The sequence below is a fragment of the Branchiostoma floridae genome, chromosome 16, assembly GCF_000003815.2.
Source record: "Branchiostoma floridae strain S238N-H82 chromosome 16, Bfl_VNyyK, whole genome shotgun sequence".
NCBI classification, from domain to species: domain Eukaryota; kingdom Metazoa; phylum Chordata; class Leptocardii; order Amphioxiformes; family Branchiostomatidae; genus Branchiostoma; species Branchiostoma floridae.
In genome coordinates this window covers 1,273,648-1,294,246 of record NC_049994.1, presented here as the reverse complement: position 1 = coordinate 1,294,246, position 20,599 = coordinate 1,273,648, and the positions used below count along the sequence as shown (strand labels likewise).

The 20,599-nt window shown below is 42.1% G+C and overlaps 2 protein-coding genes across 3 annotated transcripts in view; both read left to right on the top strand.

Moving 5' to 3' along the window:
• Positions 1-8,353, top strand: part of LOC118403423 (major facilitator superfamily domain-containing protein 6-like) — a 16,511-nt gene extending 8,158 nt beyond the window's left edge. Inside the window, exons 4-12 of the mRNA XM_035802134.1 lie at positions 335-524; positions 1,078-1,253; positions 1,300-1,574; positions 2,120-2,308; positions 3,654-3,807; positions 4,776-4,929; positions 5,645-5,848; positions 6,254-6,489; positions 6,971-8,353. Coding sequence (XP_035658027.1) covers positions 335-524; positions 1,078-1,253; positions 1,300-1,574; positions 2,120-2,308; positions 3,654-3,807; positions 4,776-4,929; positions 5,645-5,848; positions 6,254-6,489; positions 6,971-7,138 — 1,746 coding nt within the window. The 3' untranslated portion in view covers positions 7,139-8,353. The remainder of the gene's footprint in view (positions 1-334; positions 525-1,077; positions 1,254-1,299; positions 1,575-2,119; positions 2,309-3,653; positions 3,808-4,775; positions 4,930-5,644; positions 5,849-6,253; positions 6,490-6,970) is intronic.
• Positions 8,354-9,282: 929 nt separating this feature from the next.
• Positions 9,283-20,599, top strand: part of LOC118403921 (major facilitator superfamily domain-containing protein 6-like) — a 12,921-nt gene continuing 1,604 nt past the window's right edge. The window contains exons 1-4 of one of the 2 annotated variants that reach the window (XM_035802798.1): positions 9,283-9,632; positions 16,612-18,034; positions 18,767-18,928; positions 20,113-20,222. In XM_035802798.1, the coding sequence (XP_035658691.1) occupies positions 9,627-9,632; positions 16,612-18,034; positions 18,767-18,928; positions 20,113-20,222 (1,701 nt within the window). In that variant the 5' untranslated portion in view covers positions 9,283-9,626. Of the gene's footprint in view, positions 9,633-16,267; positions 18,035-18,766; positions 18,929-20,112; positions 20,223-20,599 lie in introns of those variants that run through there. The other variant, XM_035802797.1, reaches the window with a different exon arrangement.

Below are 20,599 nucleotides of genomic sequence, written 5' to 3'. Positions count from 1 at the left end.
GATTTAGTCACAATCTCCCAATTTGAAATAACGTGTTGTTATGTTTAGTTTTAATCTCATTCGAAAATGTCATTTACCAACAAAGATGAATTTTCCTGCTTATGTTCATTTAAGTTCGCGGGGATTTGATTTCGCGGTAGCAGGAAAAAGGACTTTTCGCGGTGGTTTTAATTTCGCGGTAGCACCACGCACGCACTGTAGTCTCTTACTGCCATGGACAAATGTTCGCGGTGGTTTTAAGTTCGCGGTGAAGCGACCACCGCGACAACTGCGAACATTAAACCACCGCGAAGGTTTCTGCATTTAAAGTATCTATTTGCCACCTTCCCGCCAGGTAATATTGATAGTGTCCCTGATGGCGTGGATAGTGATGGGGCTGGTGATCGGGCTCCTCCCCCCTGCCACCATGGCGCCGTGCCCGCTCGACGCCAAACAGTACGTCGGTACTGGGTTATGGCCGCAGACGCTGGCGACGTCCAAGTCAGAAGTGGCGCCCAAGGTGTACCCTTTCTACGCCACAATGGGTATGTTCTTTTGTCATCACTTTCCACTCTCCTGCGCAGAGTCTCCCTAAAGCTAACGGGCACAACCCGCCGTACTTGCAATTTGTCCGTACGTTTTTTGGGAGGCCACGTCCGCCACGTATTTCTGAAATTGTTAAGGTTGTACAGGGCAGGCGCGTCGCCCGTACTGTCACGTACGGGGGACGAATCCGCAGCCCGATGGCACACAAAGGTCTGCCTGCACGTAAAGTTCTACGGCGTGTCTGCGTGCACCAAAATCCGTCGGATTTCCTACGAGTTCGTACGGAGGCGGTAATTACCACTTACGGATACCATTACCAAAAGATTTGGCACGTAGACAGCATGTATTTGCACGGACGGCGGGTTGTGCCCTTAGCTTAACAGCTATACGACATACTTTGAAATTTAAGGAGGCTTTGTTGAACAGGATTACGATTCCACTTTTGTTTGCGCTAGCGTGACCGTCAGCCAATCAGAGAATACGATATATATTAGATACGACATGTGTATATCACCTTTCCTTAAAACTTTTTATGTTTCTTTCCGCCTCCAGATTCTACGGGTCTAGACGGTCCGCCACTTAGTTTCTTCGTCTTTGACCTCTTTCCGCGACCACTGCCGTTCAAGCACGATTCTAAGTTACTGAAAGCCGAGCAGGAATCACGGGAAAAACGTGCCGCAAGCAACATTCCGAAGCCCGCCCTCACCAAACCTGCTGCCACCAAGAACGTCCCCACACCGCCACTGACGACACGAAAGAAGGTCGCTCTAACCAAAACCAGCACCTGTAAAGCCAACACCTGCAAAACCAGCACCTGCTAAACCAGCACCTGCAAAACCAGCACGTGCAAAACCAGCACCTAAAACTCCAGCACCTAAAACGCCTGCAGCCAAAAAAACGACACCTAAAAAAACAACAGAAAAACCGAAACAAACAACAAAAAAAGCAACAACGCCTCAAAAAACAGCAAAAGAGAAGGAGAAGGAAGAGAAGCATGAGGAGCAGGTAACGGCGACTTTAGCAAAGATGTTGGACCCAAGCGACCACAGGTACTCACGCCTTCAACACTCTCATATATCCGACTATCCTAACGAAGAAACGTTAACGATTTAAATGTGGTGTTGCAAACGCACAGGTCCATGAATACACTACCCCCTTATCCCGTATTCCTACCCATGTAGTAATCATAATAACCTTTATTGTATGTTCATGCCCGTGGGTTAAATGCACAAAAGGCCACAAATGGATGAAAAGGAAAACAATTAAACTTATAATTATACATTCTAAACTAGACTAATGGAAGATGATTTGAAATATCATGTATTGCTATAGGAAACATCATAGTATTATCTTTAATGATAATAATGATTTAGATTTCCAGTAGATTTCGAATATTTTAAAAACACGAAGCATCTGCACCATTCTAGGAGCCCTAAACTCTAATCGGGGGTGTTAGTTTCCAACAGATTATAATTTTAGGAAGTATAAAATGCATGCTACTTCACAATATGTAATTAAGTACCTATAGGTCACACAACCTTCTAGCAAAAGTAAGAAATCTTACAGATGTCCCTTTCCCCTCGTGTCCCCTTAGTTGGATGTTCGAAGCGGCCAGCCAGAGAACGCTGTTCCTGACATACCTGGTCATCACGCTCCTAGCGGAGATCTTTTGGTCTGCAGCCTTCGCCATGGCTGACGTAGCGACGCTTAGGATCCTGGGAACGGGACGGATATCAGAGTACGGCGAACAACGCTGGGCCGGCTCTCTGGGCCACGGTGTTTGGTGAGTTTCCTTTCCGCATTAAGACATAACAAAAGAACATACGAGATCAATGGGAACATACCAGGCTGATCAAAACGTTATCATCATCATCATCTGTCATCATAAAACATTATACATGGGACTCACCCAGACATAAAGCTAAGAACAAAACCCGCCGTACGCGTAATACGTGCAAATACGTGCTGTCCACGTGCCAAAACGTGGGCAATCTTTTGGGATCCGTAAGTGGTAAGTACCGCCTCCGTACAAACTCGTAGGGAATCTGACGGATTTTGAAGCACGAAGACCCGCCGTAGAACTTAACGTGCAGGCGAAACTTTGTGTGCCGTGCGTTAACGTTGACGTACTCCCTCTCTGCTCTTGCCAGTCGTTCCCCACGTTTTCAGAAATAAAACAAACGTACGGAAAAATTGCACGTACGGCGGGTTGTGCCCTTTAGCGAACAAGTCAAATATCTGGGCATAATATCAACTTATCAATCCGTTTATCAATGTTTACAAAAATTCAGATCATTATGATGATTAATTCGGAGGCGACACGTTTGGAAAATCAGTAACGTTAGGTAGAAGAGGAGGACAGTTGAGCTACGACCTGAGGTGTGCGGGTGAACGTCAGCTCTTCTGAAAGTCAGATATCCACTTGTTTTTCTTGTTGAACTGCCTACCATATATATTTGCCCCGACATTTCAGTCGTGCACCTTATTTTTGCTCAGGCCTGGAACTTCTTGATCAAACACCCTATGCTGTATACCGAGGAGCAAAATCGAATACTCAAACAAGTCTTTTATATAACTTGAAGTTAAAAGTTAGCTGTGGTGTTATCAATGCAAACATTGAAGACACCGAAGAATGTTTGTTTTTTTCGTTTTAAACATACATATTCACTAAGGGTGGGTACCGGGTACGACGTACCGGTACAAAAATAGTTTTTCTTATTGGACCGGTCCAGAAAACCGGACCTGTAAAAATGGTGGACCGATTAGAAAATGAAGAGGTTATATGGGCAGGGATTCACATGTTTGAAGAAAATTACAGGTTGAAGAAAGTAACAAGAGCGAAGTAGAGTACAGTTCATTGTAATCTCTACCAAGTTTTACAGTCATAGTATAGTGGCAGTTAGCCTTGTAGGATTTCAAAACGCCAGTGGGACTCAAATACTCCGCCAAACAGATTTCTTTCTAGTGGAATGGACAATTGTTCTGATCTGAGTACTGTCCATTTACAAGTTTCCACATACTGAATTAGGTTCAGATCCGGACCGGACCTGATCTTTTGGACCTAAACCGGACCTGGACCTGAATTTTCTGTACCAGTACCCCGCTAATATTGACCTATCCTTCCACAGGTCCCTGTCCATCGGGTACATCCTGTTCTACTCGCGGCGGGACGTGACGCGGTGCGGGATAGTCATGACCATCACAGACTACAGACTCATGTTCTTTACCTTCGCCGGCCTGATCGGAGCCGCGCTCGTCATCGCCATCTTCATGCCTTTCCTGGTACGGACAATTTTCTTATTCATGAATATTTCTATCAGGTTTGTATGTCACTGAGAAACTGAGTTCTTTGTACACAACGAAGGAGAAAGGTACGAGGGGGTCAGAAAGTAATGCCATTTGTTTGTTTGTTTACTGCCAATGGTTCTATAACAAGGTCATTTGTTCATCAAATGGGAAGTCTGTCAAAAGATTGGCTGCTCTAGATCTGACCAACTTAAACATACTGTATGCAGCTGAAATCACACATTCAAGTGTAATGGTATTGATAGATATCACCATAAATTGTATGATCATATCTAATGATCAAGTGCAATGATATTGATAGATGTCACCATAGGTTGTATGCCAATTTTAATCGTTAAGCCCCCATCAGTTCCTCTTTACATCTGTTAGGATGACGTGAGGTGAGGTATTACTATTAGAGGAACTTTAACTAATAAATGAATACATGTCTAAGTACTTTAGTCCATCAAAATAACCGAAAAACAAAAATGGTTGGATTTCAAAAGTGAAAATAAACACGTTGTTTATAGAGATATGCATTTTTGTATATGTGCAGATTTAGTCTCCTACATGTGTACAATAGCTTTAAGTCTGCCAGGGAATTCTTGAATTGCGCGTTAATTGTGCTGCTCTTTGCCCCCGACGGACTTCCGAGGGTGTAGTCAACTTATTATCAACTCGTTTATAATAATCTGGACAACAGATTGAGACATTGCTGTCTCAAGAGTATGCATTTCATCTCATTTGATGAAAAATAAGCTTGTTATAAAACTAATGGCATTACTCTCTGACTACCCTTCTTAGATAGAAAACATTTTATGGATAGATTTTTTAGGACCTATATCAGAAATGTTAACCACATAATCTTGGACCATACCACTAACTACCTGGGCTGTTTTGGATGTCAGTAGCTGTCAATAGTCCTTAAAATGCATTTTAACTCAGATTCTACATTTTCCCTACAGGAGGGATCAGAACACAGTAGTCCGCATGCCACACGCGCGGCCCTAAAGCTGTTCTGTTCGGCTCACTACGGCTCCATCCTGCTGGCTACTGTATTCTTCGGCATGTGTTACGGTATCATATGGGGCTACATCTACTGGCACCTGGAAAACATAGGTACGAACAACATTTCCCGTTGGAAATATATGTGCGAAGGTCATTTTTACCATTGGAAATATAGGTGCGAGTAACATTTTGAAACATATGTACGAAGGTCATTTTTACCATTGGAAATATAGGTACAAACATTTTCCCGTTGGAAATATATGTTCGAAGGTCATTTTTAACATTGGAAATAAAGGTGCGTATAACATTTTTCCCGATGAAATATAGAAAACGTTACGAGGGACATTTCCCGTTGGAATTTATAATATTCTCCAGGAATAATTATTTACAGACGGTATAACGAAGGCAAAATGAATCAAAATCGCATCATTTATGGATTGACAAAGGAGCAAATTTTTCATACAAATATTTCTAGCCCCGCCCCCTCTCATCTAACATGTGATTCTATACATTCTACCAATACAAATGGATAAACGAATCCACAAACGCATTGCAAAAGTAATTTCACAAGTAGACCCTCATTCTGTGAACATTTGGCTCAAGCATACGACTCAAACTGGTCAATATTCATTTGAAAGTCACACTGTACCAGGAGATGGTGCGTTCAGCACCAGGGACAGGGCGGGGACCAGGACAGGCAACACGACAAATACAAATGGAGTTTTGAATTTTCTTGGAAGTTACAGTTTGATTTAGCATGACCTTCATCGACACAGTTAAACTTTCAAGGATAGACATGAACTTGACCGATCTTGACTTTAATCAGGAGCGGGACAGAACGTGATGGGCGTGTCTACTGTTGTCACCGCCGCCACGCAAGTCGTGGTGTTCTTGTGCGCGAACAGGCTGTTCCGAGTCATCAGTCACATCGCCATGCTACACCTGACTCTAGTCATCTTCTCTCTCTGCCTCATCTCCTACACCATGCTGCCCAACCCATGGTGGGTCGTGGGGGTCGAAGTCTTCCACGGTTAGTTTGTTTGTTTGTTGTCATAGACAGTCTCATTGTTTAAGTTATGTACGCCTGCAGTCAAAAGTGATACCTCAGCCTATTTCGCCCTTCGCCAAAACTGTGTTTGGCAGCCATGTTACCCTTTTCTGTACCCTTTGCTAGTATCATGTTTCATCTGACCCTTACCTCCCTCACGACCTCAATGAGAAGCGGTCTGCAGGCCAATTTGAATGAATAAAGGTTCAAGCAAACACCTAAAAGTTAATGGACCCATTTCCACGGAAATGGAAGTGTCGTTTCTTCTTCTTCGAGTTAGGTGCCCGCCATCACATTGTTGATGTTTCTGCCACACTTATAAGTAGTTTGTAATAGCTAATAAGTACCATGTATACCTGCCATCTCTGACCGCCTTGTTCTCTGCAGGGTTTGCGTACGCAGCCACGTGGTGCACCCTGGTGACCTACACGGCCCAAGCGGTCCCTCCCGCCGCCATCTCCACGGTAGAAGGTCTGCTCCACACCGCCTACATGAGCGTGGGCATGGGCAGCGCCAAACTGCTAGGGGGCGTTGTTATCAAGACATACGGCCTGGTCTTCACGTACAAGTCCTTCGCCTGCGCTTGTTTGGTCATACTGGCTATCTTTCTTCTAGTACAATCTGTAAGTATTTTTCAGAGATTGGAAATAGATATGTATTCTTTTACAGACTATTTGTGAACTTTCACTGTTAAAAAAAAAGTATGTTTTACTTAATTCCTTTGTTTCAGCATCTACCAGGCTCCGCGGATCAGTGGTCTAATTGTAGAAATTGGACAAATAGGGTCTATAGTACGCTAAGGGAGTTAGTCTCCAGAAGAATACTAGTACGCTTCCTCACCGACGGCGGACTCCCCTAGCGTACTATAGACTCTATTTGTCCAATTTCTACTATTAAACCACCGATCCGCGGAGCCTGATAGAGGCTACCCAAAATAGTCCTGAGGAATCAATTGTGCTATTGTGCAGAAGTTGATAGTCTTGCATTTACACGATGTTTGCTCCTGATTTTGTTGCGGTTGTTTGCGCTCGCTCTTGTACTTCATTGCACAAATGTGTACATTGTGCGAAACTTACGGTTACTTTTCCCAACCCGTTTCTCCAGTGTTCGTACAAGCCTGTGCTGGTTTTGGATGAGTACACGGGACAGATCCAGAGCCACATGTCCAAGTCCTTTCCGCACGACAGTCCCAAACCCACCAACGCCTACCTCCTGCGACATCCTGACGACCCCACATACGACACCGTCACGACGTCGACGTGGGGCAAATGATATTTCCACCGTTACGTCCACGCACGGGGCAACTTTGTGCCTTACCTCTGTTTAGTGATATCTCCCTTTTCATCATTAGTGATCATTGTAATAGTTACATACATTGAGGAATATTTTGACATGTTGTGGAGAAAGTATAATTCCTGCTCATTATTATAATTCATATGGAAAGTTCATAAGATCTACGTTTTGCACCAATGGTACTGACAAAATGATAATAAAAGGCATAGTATCAAATTATTTATGTATTTATGCTCCAAAGGATACATATTGACGACAACCAAACAATTTCATATTTTGAAAACTATATGTTTTGCTTGAGTCCAAATGGCCCACTCAGTCTCGACACATACTTTCCTCTATGCTGTCCACAGTACTGGGCCAATCGCTGTAAAAACCAAGGGGAGGTTATAGTTATTCTTTATTGACAAAGACAAGGAAGGAGCATGGGATAAACAATGTTCAAAATAAATTTTATAAGCCTGTGGCCCAAACGGACCCCGTTGATGGGGGTAACATTTCGCTGCAATTGTAAAAGAACTTAATACTAGTACCAAGAGTGAATGATATGTATATTAATTCCTCTTGTGGTGAAGTCTCTATGTATATATCTATTAAAGATATATGCCGAGGGAGTCGGCTATAACGGCACACATTTGTTTTATTTGTTCAATAATAATGATAACTGATAACGTTTGATAATTGATAACAGTTGTTGTGCCTTTATTCCTCAATAGTTTGGACAAGACAAATTTGTTTCTGTATTACTAATTATTTATTTGAAGTGGAGAAATTTCCTGCAATATGATTCAGAGTAATATTCATGTAAACTACAATCTAATATCAATGGAACCAAATAGAAATATATTGATATATCACAGGCGACAAAAAATAGCTTACTAGGTCTTTGTTTACCGCGTATTCCTACTAATATGTAATGCGATAGGACGAAAAATACAAGATGAAGATGAAGATGGATTTCTGGTTGGTAAAAATAGGCCGCAAGGTTGTTAATGATATATTATTTTGTGACGCATTTATATCTAAAAAGAACTATGTGGAATATGTTTTGAACTAAGTCTTATACCAGTCATAGATTTGTGATGGGGTATCTAGATCCTATTTGTTTTCTGAATTGAATTGAATATGAATTTTGAAAATTGTATGCAACAAATGACTACGCTCAATAAATTTGGAGGGAAGGGTCCTAGAGCATGTGAAAGCTTCATTATTAATAGCGTTTTGTGGGAGCACAATGGCGTCATGATCAATTCTTTTTTATTATCTTCGATAAGAAGATTTATGTTATCGGCGCAGTTTGTAGATATGTATTTTCGTTTGTAGACACGTACTCGAGAAGTTGCGAATGAATCTGTATGATATTTTGTAGGTGGATTGTTGTCAGGGAGCTTCAGGCCTTAGTTTCAAGCGGCAAACATCTGTACGCAAAAGAGCCCAGCACACGTACCGAGGGGGGAGGCCTAGGGGTGCTATATGAGGTAGCCTGTGTTTACACAATCTCTCAATGGCCGGGGTTATTTAATTAATGACCCACTCCCCGCAATTGTAGGGCCGGCCGGTAGGAGCGCGTTTTTACTCAGGCTACTAACTTTATATGAGGTAGCCGTAGCGGAGCCGCACTGCAATACTAGGTCCAAAAAAATGATTCGTTGTCATTCTCAGGTCGGTCGGAAAGAAAAATAAATGTTTCGGCAAAACAAGTTCGGTTGGAGGCCCCCTAGCATATTTCTATGGTACTGCAGTAAAACTCCCTTTTGTGAAGTACAATATACTAGTCTACATCAGACTGAATGGCAGTAGTAACAGCTCTGAACATGCTGTATTAGGTGGTGAAAGCTTGGCAGGACAACAGAATGGACCTCCCTTAGCCTACAGGAAAGGCTAACCCTGGCTAGGGAAAGACGAACCTGGAGGCATCTCTCTATCTTCATGGCTACCTAGCTTGCACCAGTCAAGGGACTAGTCAAGGGACTAGGTAGGTAGGTAGGTAGTGATTCTTGGGCATGTGACGATATGATGGTTTTTGGAATTGCATCTTTTAACTTCGCGGGACATATTTGTTAGAAAATAGCTCAAGAAGGGGAAGATTGATTTTCATGATTCACAGTCGCCAACAGGAGTGGCCCAGTGAGATTCCTAAAGTTAAAAGCACGAGTGTAACAACTTTGGTGCCAGAATAAGCGCCGCACTGCGGGGCACAGTGAAACAGCAACCAAGACTAGAACACGTGTTTGAGGCGCGCCCTCCGGAACCGGTGTTTCTTTGTGACAAGTAACGTTACGTGCACGAGAGTCACGACAAATTGTCACGAGTCAAGAGAGCACAAAACGCGCTAGCCCATTCTTGTGAACCGTGGCAGCACTATTGTTGGTTCCCAGCTGGTCTGACGGGGAAACCAGAGCTCACAAGTTGACGTCCTGTTTACAGTTATACATACCTGTCTGCCGAGGTCATTTCTACAGACTGTATGAAGGTACGTGTTGCTAACGTTGTTGAGGTGTTCGTTTATCACACCAGGTATCAAATTGCTTACATGCTTGTTTGGTGGTTGCTACAATATGCCTGTGCGGTTGGACGTGTACATATCTTTGGGCTGACGGCACGAGATGTCGCAATAATATAATCAATTAAATAGGAGATGTCCCTGTAGCTCAACTGGTAGCAGCTTCACAGTTGAACTCCTGGTTCCAGTTGGTTGGTAAGTGGGAGGCCATGGTTGAAATTCTGAGAAGGCATGGCGGTTGGGGCTGCACTCGCTCCTTAGAAGGGACGTACTGAAATGGGCGTCCAGTATTCGAGAAGGTGCGTCTAGCACGTTAAGGGGGGAGGGTTAGTAGCCCCTCCCTTTAAAGTATACTGTTTATAGAAACAGCAAGGGAATTTGCTGATCTAGGTGACACTAAGCACTACAAGATCAACAACAAATAGCATTTAAACAGTACTGAACATTAATAATTGGCACTTTTCCTTTGTTTCGTAAATACTTGTTTCTTTTTTTAGATTGTCTTATTATTGTAGAACCCTTTGGAGGTTTTTATTTCTAATTTCCGGGTTCCCTTCTGCCGGTACCGCCACACTGTTTGTGGTAAACAAAGATTTCATCATGTGCTTGTGTTACTAAAACCAATCCGTAAATGAAACCAGATCTGGTTGAGGAGAGTTTACCTGTTGCAATCCACTAGATATTGGGTGTGAAAATTTTCAAACTATTACCAATCTGCAATATGTTGCAATCGTGACTATACAAAAATGGTATCTATTGCAACAATTCAATTATTTTAAATTCATCGTGATAGATATGTACAAAGGCTTCTAATCCCTTGCGTAGGCAACTATGAAATCAAAGTACATTCTCATTAATTATGCAAATTAGGTCTTCATTTGTGCAATAGATATATATGGATATTTCTCTTTTTGTCATATGTCACGTATTTTAGAGACCTATCATTGGAGTGGAAAACTTTCCTCACTAATTGTGCAAATTATATCCTGCTTTGTATAGTTAGAATCTGATTATGTAAATCATTTCCTTGAGCATCTCTATACCAAAACCCGTGACGGTCCGTCAACCCCTTCATGAGCTACTATCTTTCAAAGCTTGAACTAAAACCGGCCCCGGCGTTTTTGTAAGCCACCATTTGGGCCCAAACCTATCAAGATTTATTATAGAGTCTGCTAACAGCTATAAAAAAATGATGACCATAGTGGGTCTAATTCTTGACATATCAAAACCGTTAGTTCCGCTCCAGTACCATTATAAGCCGCTAGGTGCCTCAAAATCTAATTATTTTGAAATATCCAAATACCATATATCCAAACAATGAAGTCTGACATTCTGGAGTTATCATGTAGACAAACGCACACGAACCTAAAATATACATTCCGGATCCCTTTTTTATTCCCACCCAGTGTGACCGACTAGATGCTTTGTCCTAGCGGATCGATCAACTGCATCTGTTGTCATTACCTTCGCTTCAGCCTGTAACGTCCAGCTAGGATGCGATACATAACTACAGATTCCACTGCTTTCTGTGAATTACCTTTCTGAATGAGCATTACACGAGACAAATTATATGGCTAGCTTGCTCGTGATGTGGGGTTGCGGGTTGAGGACTTAGAGAACGCTATGGGGGACAGAGTCGTTTGGAAGGAGAGAGTGGACCTGGTCCGGGCAAGCAGCCCGCGATGATGATGATGATGAGTGATGGTAACGTCCTGGACAGAAACTCGTAGTTAAGTTAAACCCTTCCCGCGCCTGATGGTGCATAGGGCGGTGCCCACCTCTGTTTTTGTAGCCCTGGGCCACACAACGCAATCACTACAGCAGGGGGCTAGTTCAACTACCATACTCTTTCCCGAATGCTGAGTTCTAGGCAGAGAAAGCAGCATGTACCATTTTTAGATTTTTTTATATGACTCGGCCGGGATCGAACTCACGACCTACCGAATGCAAGGCGAACACTGTACCCACTAGGCCATTGCACCGGCACAAACTCGTAGACCATGTGGTAATTACGACATGTAGTGTAATGTAAGCTAGAAGGCAGCAAGTGCAAACAAGTACAGAACGTTTACATCCACACAGCCTAACAACATAAGTACGCTATTTGGACTAATCTCGTACGGTAGCATAAGATAGTATCAAGAGCTACCAGAGGAGTGAAGCCGGCATAGGAGCGTGTTTGGCTACCCAGTGACCGATGACTCCCTTTGGACAGCTATAGTCCTTAGCCAGCCTTGATACTACCTTATGCCACTGGCAAATCTGCCTGGAGATTGATTTGGACCTCAGGCTATGTCCTGCCACTTGCTACAAAGTGTCATCGAAACCACAAAAAATTCTGGTACTTTACTGCTGACAAACGTTGACCTTATTGGTCTAAAGAAGGAGAAGAAGACTGAAGAAGAAACGTAGCTAAAAAAAAATTCCCCTTCCATGAAGGTAAACATAATTAGAAACAGAGAAACTAATTAGAAGATTGTATGTTTTGGTTTTATCTCCCATATCGAGCTGTGCGCACAACTGACACTCAGCCAGTCAGATTACCATGTGGCACCTGCTCGAGTATCGCGGGGGTGGATTTGACTGCTGACTAGACGTAGTAACGCCCGCCTACACGTTCTCTATATAACATATCCGAGGCAGAGCCTCATGTATTATAACAAACCACCTTTAGCCAGTGGAAAGCCTATGTTAGCCGTGCTGAGTGCTGTGCAGACCGTACAATTGATCCTTTCCTCGGCGTTGCTATGAGACACATCGGTGTGAAATTTGCGAAAGGTTTTGAGTATCGAAGTCTTGTAAACTCTGGGACTACTGATAATTCCCACCACTAACCTGATAAATGTCAACAGTAGGGACTGCTTTGTAGCCAGACGTATAATGTTACAGGTAATCTTAGTTATAATTCGTGTCCGCACATTAGATCTTATCATTACCTTCGCAAAGAAGGTTATGTTTTCGTCGCCTTACGTGATCATGTATCACCACACTGTTTGTGATAAACAAAGCTTTCATCATGTGTTTGTGTTACTTTACTTATTTTACTTGTCACATAATGTGTGTATTGAATGTGTCTATGTGTGTGTGTGTTTGAATGTGTGTGTGCATGTCTGTGCGTGTGTGTGCGCGCTCGCGCGCGACTGCGTGTGTGTATGTGTGTGACTGTGTACATTCGTATGTGTGTGCATGTATGTGTGTGTGTGTGTGTGTTTGTGTCACATAATGTGTGAATGTGTGTTTATGTGTGTACAAGTATGTGTGTGTTTTATGTGTAAATGTGTATGTGTGTGTTTGAATACATAAATGTATGTGTGTGTTTGAATGACTTGTGTAAATGTGTGTGTGTATTTGTGTGTTTGAATGTGTGTATTTGTGTGTTTGAATGTGTGTATGTTTGAATGTTTACATGTATGTGGGTGCACGTGTGTGTGAATGTGTGTGCATGTGTGCATGTTTGTGTGTGTGTGTGTGTGTGTGTGTGTGTGTGTGATATCAGCTATAGAAAGGTAACATTGAAAGCGAATACAGAATGTTCACCTTCACACGGCCTAACAAACGACGTACTTTATTTGGTGACCAGCCCTCTAGCTATGTCCTGCCACTTGCTATAAAATATAATCGGATTGTAGTGAACTGACAACAATTGAAAATTAGTAGATAAATATTCCAGTTAGTTTTGAAGACCTTTGTTTATGTTTTACATTTTCTCTTAACTGTACATAGAATTTTGTAAAATTTCAACTTTGTAAAGGTTATTCTTATTATGTTTCCGTGTGTAGTTACTGTTTATTGGCTAGGGGTATAACAGACAAATATTATTTTTTACTGTCAATTATCACGAATGCAAGGATTTCCTACATCAAGTAAGCAATTTTACCAAACTCCTTGATTTTACTTGTCAGTTACACCAGATACTAGTATCCGATCTCATATCAGACAGTTTTGCTAATTTTAGCACAGTGACTGCTTTCTCTTAACGTTTTGACCTGTCAAGCTGCAGTAGGCTTACTCCGTGGTAGGCTTCTAGTACCTTAGACTCTTTAAAAAGCTAATCTATGGTACCCAAATCTTATTTGACGTATCTAGTTGTATCTATATTCTGTATATAGTCGGTATGACTGTCATTAGGCCCAGCATACCAGACCGCGTTTCATACAATGTACATTCTCATTAATGTCGTGCCTTTTCGTTTGTGTAAATCGACTAGGGAGGAAGTCGTGCCATTGTGTTAACATTTTGTGCATGTTGGACAGCCATATGTTGTTTCCACGGTAGGCAGACTAATGTAGAGACGTAGTGCCTTATCAATATCTGACAAAACTACATCGAGGCCAAACTAACTTGAGTCGGCGAGGAACAAGAAAGATCATGTATTTGCCACTTCATCATCATCATCATGTATTTGCCACTTCATGCAATCAAAAAAAAAAAAAAAAAAACAGCTAACATGCTTAATTGCACTGCATATTTACCGGTGAATTCATCCGTGCAATTATCCGGCTGGTGCAATAATGCCAAGCTATCTAGCTGGACCGTACCGGTTTGGGACTTTGGAATTCTGTGCTGTTAACAGAAGTGTGCGTTGATTCGTTGTGCAATTAACTGGCTTCTACTAGAGCTGTGTATTTATCACATTATTTTAGTTCCAAAAAGTGTTTCTGTCGAAAAACGTGTTAACTACTTTCACTTGTGATAAGGGTTGACACAATCATATCACATTATTTTACCAGTAGATTCAATTTGATTTCTTACCATTCTTACTAGTAAAATAATGTGTTAGTGGGGTGCTAACACATTATTTCACTAATAGAGACATTCTGTATATCTACTTCTAGTAAAATAATGTGTTAGTGGGGTACTAACACATTATTTCACTAATAGAGACATTCTGTATATCTTCTTTCTAGTAAAATAATGTGTTAGTGGGGTACTAACACATTATTTCACTAATACAAACATTCTGTATATAATCTTCTTTCTAGTGAAATAATGTGTTAGTGGGGTACTAACACATTATTTCACTAATAGAGACATTCTGTATATCCTCTTTCTAGTAAAATAATGTGTTAGTGGGGTACTAACACATTATTTCACTAATAGTGACATTCAATATCTTCTTTCTAGTAAAATAATGTGATAGTGGGGTACTAACACATTATTTCACTAATAGAGACATTCTGTACTAGTAAAATAATGTGTTAGTGGGGTACTAACACATTATTTCACTAATAGTGACATTCAGTATCTTCTTTCTAGTAAAATAATGTGATAGTGGGGTACTAATATATAATGTGATAGCAACCGCTTATCACATTATTTTACTAGAAAGAGATGATAAGATGGTATAAATTAGTGAAATAATGTGATAGAAACCCCTTATCACATTATTTTACTAGTAAGAGAAGTTAAGATAGTATCTATTAGTGAAATAATGTGATAGCAACCCCTTATCACATTATTTTACTAGTAAGAGATTGTTAAGATAGATCTATTAGTGAAATATTGTGATAGCAACCCCTTATCACATTATTTTACTAGTAGGAGATATGTAGATGGTCTCTATTAGTGAAATAATGTGATAGCAACCCCTTATCACATTATTTTACTAGTAAGAGATTGTTAAGATTGATCTATTAGTGAAAGATTGTGATAGCAACCCCTTATCACATTATTTTACTAGTAAGTAAAGTTAAGATAGTGTCTATTAGTGAAATAATGTGATAGCAACCCCTTATCTCATTATTTTACTAGTAAGAGAAGTTAAGATGATCTTTATTAGTGAAATAATGTGATAGCAACCTCTTATCACATTATTTTTCTAGTAAGAGATATTTGATGGTCTCTATTAGTGAAATAATGTGATAGCAACCCCTTATCACATTATTTTACTAATACAAGGTTAAAAGATTGGTCTTAATTTTTGTCTACTAGAGAAAAAATGGGATAGCACCCCTCTATCACATTATTTCACTAGTATATAGACATTTATTGAAATAACCACTAAAAACCAAGTTATCACAACTTTTCCAACTATCACGTTTTCTGTCCTAAAATACTATTCAGGGCTAAATAAATGTGTTAAATAATCAAGTCTCTTCTACTATATATAAGAAGTGTTGCGAATAGTCGACTCAAACTGTGCAGTAAACCGGACCAATGGACACACGCACAACGTTGACAGCTGTAAAACAGCCACCCGTGTCATCGATCATATATCTTTGGTATCGTCTGTTTCTTTGTTTATTTTGCTTGTTTATGAACAGGATATGGTTATGGATATCGATCGTGATGATTTGCTATGTGACAGATACAAAGTGGACTCAGAAATAAGGACTTGTTGATTCGCGTGTCATGATGTCATTCTCAGCTGGGAATTTTAACGTTAACCCCGAAACTGCGAATAAAAAAAAACGTTTGACAAAAAGTTGTATTCAATATGAAATCTACGTTGTCAGGAAGGTTGAGTAAATTTATTTTTTATTTCACATCATCTCTTCGACATTGCAATACTCAGTTCTCCATTCTACAACATTTTCCGAATTTTTTAAAATCCTTGTAACGTTCTATATTTTCTAATTTTTTGCACTGCTGTATGCACGATTTTGCACAGTGCGGCTGAAAGCTGTTTGGAAGCGGATGAAAATTGCTTTCCACGAGGATGTCATCCATATAATCTCATCAACATGGCCTTATGTGTTATTTCAAACAGGAATAACTCTGTGACTGACTGAGTCAGCTTTCGCATTTTCCTCACACCGGCGGGTACATGTACATATTTAGTGTCCATATTTTCTTTCCCATGCTTTGCTAACGTACCAGAGAAATCAAGACCACAGCATGTCCAGAACAAAAGATAGCAAATTTCTGTGCTAATTTTAGGTCTCTTTCTACCAGGTGATAAGATGGCATTTTTATGTTTGTTTATGACATTCTTTCTGTTTCTGTCCAGAGAGAAGAGTCAAGAATGGACGACAAAGGTGATCTAACGCCCTGTCAAGAAAAGGGCGCGAAAATGACAGAAGCCGAGGAAGACTCTGGGAACGAGACATCAGATGATACAGCCACTTGTACACCTGAGGTGGACAAAGATCTTCTCGTTTCGAAGTCATTCTATTTCTTGTTTTTCTCCGCGTACGGTTCTCTGTTTCCTCTCCTCGCTGTGTACTTTAAGCAGCTGGGCATGAGTGCCCCACAAAGCGGGGTGCTGATGGGAGTCCGTCCGTTCGTGGAGTTCTGCAGCTGTCTGCTGTGGGGGGTTGTTGCAGACCGATGGAGGAAGGGGAAGGCTGTGCTGCTACTGTCCATAGCCTGCTGGATCGCCTTCACCTCCTCCATAGTTCTCGTCGCACCTGGACATAGGCCCTGCCAAAATGACACGGATGAAAGTTCTGACTACAGTGATCCCTGGGCTGAAGGTTTGACCACATCGTCAGCAGTGTTTGAGACTGTAACAGCAAACCCCAGTACTCGTGCAGGAGCAACTAAGGCAGCTCTTCTGACACAGAATCCAGTCAAGATTGCCCACCTGGAGACCGCCTTCTGGACCCTGCTTGCACTTGTCGTCTGTGGGGAGTTTTTCAGCGCCCCTGCCATCACCATGGCGGACAGCGCCACCCTGGGGTACCTCGGGAATGAGGTGGATAGATACGGTTATCAGAGGATGTTCGGCTCGCTGGGGTGGGGCCTGGCCATGTTTGTCATTGGAATCATTCTGGATCATATTGGTCACCACACCAGTTACTGCGACACTGCACACAACAAGTACACAGTGTGCTTCGTGACATTTGCCGTGCTCATGATGTGCGCACTGGTGGTGGCGACACAGTTCCGCTTCCACTACCACCAAGACGAAGAAACCATCCCTCTCAGCGACTTCACGAAGCACGGCTTAAGCGGTAGGGTCAACGATGGTGTAGAAAACAAAACACAACGTAAACATTTGAGACGTAGTAATTCTTTCAAAGACATAACGGGGATAGGACTCTATGATTCAGATCGTGACGTCGACCTTTTCCAATCAGACTCAGGAGAAACGCTGGCGAACTGGAGGGAGGTGTTCGCGATACTGTGTGATGCTCGCCACGGGTCCGTCTTGTTTGTTGCGTGGGTTTTGGGTTTCGGTATGGGCCTTGTTTTCACCTTTCTATTCTGGCATCTCCATGACTTGGGCGGCACTTACATCCTCTTCGGCATCGCCTCAGCTCTCAACCACATCTCCGAGATCACGGCCTATCTCGTCAGCTATTGGCTAATTTCGCACCTGGGTCACGTGAAAATCCTGTGCCTGGGATTGGCTGGGACGGTGGTCCGGTTCATCACGTACTCCTTTCTGACCAATCCGTGGTTGGTCCTGCCTCTGGAGCTCCTGCAAGGTACAAGAGTTTGTATATGACATTTATGTAGCCGATAGTGTTTAAGATAATCTTTAATTGCAAGCAGATGTTGAAGGGCTATCAGAGACACGACCTCAACATCAGCTTAGAGATCAATAATGAATTTACACTCTATTTCTTTTCACAAAATAGACTCCTTACAAACAAGAATTTGTCCAGTCCTGTCGTCATTCTCAAGTTGATTTGGCCCAAAGCCTACGTCACAGGGCGTCGGAAAAACGACAAAGGTGCCCGGCATTTGGTATTGGTCCGTCTCGCCCTGGAGCGACATTTTAGAAAGCTAAGTTTACGTGTATGACGACCGCCTGATACCCTTATAAGACACGGTACACATAGAAATCACATCAGTGAAACGTGTAACACGAAAAGTTTCCAAAGTTTCCAGATGCTTGAATAACTGTTATTTTAACTTATCTTATATCCTGGATGTCTTAAGGTAGAGTCTCACTGAGCTCGGGGCACCAGTGCGGCACTGCGGGTTTAGTTCACTGTGGCACTGTTTTATTATTTTGGCGATTCTTGATAATTCATATATTGCGTAAAACGTACAAATATGACTTTGAAGCCAAAAAGATACACAAAACGGAAGAAAATTCGTTCTGTATCTCTGAAATTTGTCACCTACGAACCCCGCAGTGCCGCAACGGTGCCCCAAGCTGAGAGTCCACCTTAACCGTCATCATACTGTTGTGCCGTATATGTAACGACCAGGCGTGACGCACGCGTCCATCTGGGCGGCCTGCACGTCGTACATCGGCCAGACCACGCCCTCCGGCCTGCGGTCCTCCGCACAGGGCATCCTGCAGGGGGTTCACCACGGGCTCGGCAGGGGATGCGGCTCCGTCATCGGCGGGGTGCTGGTCCACCACTTCGGTAAGTGACGTGGAATGAAGAGGGTCTGCAAGCTCTTTACCGCAAGGTGTAGCCAGCCTATTTTTATTTTCCGTAACTCGTAGGAAAAACCATCTTATCTACGTAATTCATAGCGAGGCGACCAATTTAGCGTAATTGCCTTCCTTGATTTAGCGTAATACGTGGGGGGACCCGGGTTCTTCTGAATTCAGCATAAATCGTTGCCAGGACTCCCCATGCAAACCCTCAATGAACTGTTGGACACGAAAACAACGCGCATCCTTTCTTAGACTCATAGCACCATCTTGTTCTATTTGAGTTTCCCTTCCCATTTCTCCAAGTAATGACCTCGAATAAAGTACGCATCCCGACGTAGCAGCAACATATAAAACTCTTAAATTTTGAAGTACTTTAATAGAGAGAATACAGTACATAGGCCTGCTAACAACCCTGATTTTCTTGGTCTCTGACAGCCTATATGTACCGTGATCTAGTCGGGGTGATGTTTTCTCACCAGACACCGTTTGAATGTAACCGCTAGTATCTAAAACAGAGCTTGCATTTTGGTGAGAATATCATCACTGGGACGCGTCCGATGGCGACTGTTTGGGAAAGGTATTTGTTAAAAGTCACACTGAACACGTCACTAACAGAAGTCGCCAAATGGTCGCCAGAAACTTTTGGGGGATTAGAATAAGTCGAAATTAGCAAAATGTCGCAAATGAGCGCGAACATGGCGCCAACAGGAGTGATCACGACATAACTCTTTTCTTTTAATGAATCTTAACTTGTGCAATGGTTTTGATTCAGTAACACTGTGGATTCATTGACTTTGTCCTTTGCGTAATGTCATAGTCTGCATAGACTGACGGACAGTAGTAGTAGTAGTAGTGGATTCAAAAAAACGTTATGTCTAATTTGAGGCAAAAACTGAGGATGCGGCAGTCCGGTCGCATACATTTTGTTTGTAGAGCTCACGCATTTTACCCGTGTGACCGCAATTGACGAAAACGTTAAACTCGCTAATAGTAATACAAGTAGCCGTGAAAATCTGTCGTTTTCAGGCGCGGCCCAGTGAGATATCCGCTTTTCTCAAAGTGGCCATGTTTATATAATTACGTGAATCTAAACCTGCATTCAATATTTGCATACATCATGTACAACGTATCTTTCATGTGCAGTCTAAAATGTGTCTGATATTTCAGGAGCCGATGTAACTTTTTGCGCTTTTGGAAGCGCGAGCTTCCTTGTCTTGGTGCTGTTCAGTGGCCTACATTGGTTCATCCTGGGAAGGAACTCTACAAATAAGGAAAAGGTAAAAATTAGATGCTCTGTTCGTAAGCACGTTAAAAAGTTGCCATTCTGTCCAGAGGGTCTACAAGCGTAGCCGACCCACTCTTAAGCGTTGTAGGTAAATCATGTATGGAGTATATTTAGTTCCTTTAATTGTACGTATCACGTTATATGTTATCCTGAATTCATCGTTAAGTGGCATTATTATGGCGGAGTTGAACGCCAGATTGCCCAAAAGTCACAACGGCTGATCGAGCTATAGAGTCCCACGACCTCATACCTTTTCCAAGTCATTTGGTCTCATCACAATGCAAGTGATATGCAAATAAGTTTCTGGTTCATGGTCGTTATGAATCCATTACCTGCTTGCCTGGTATCCAGCCGTAATATAGCTCCCGA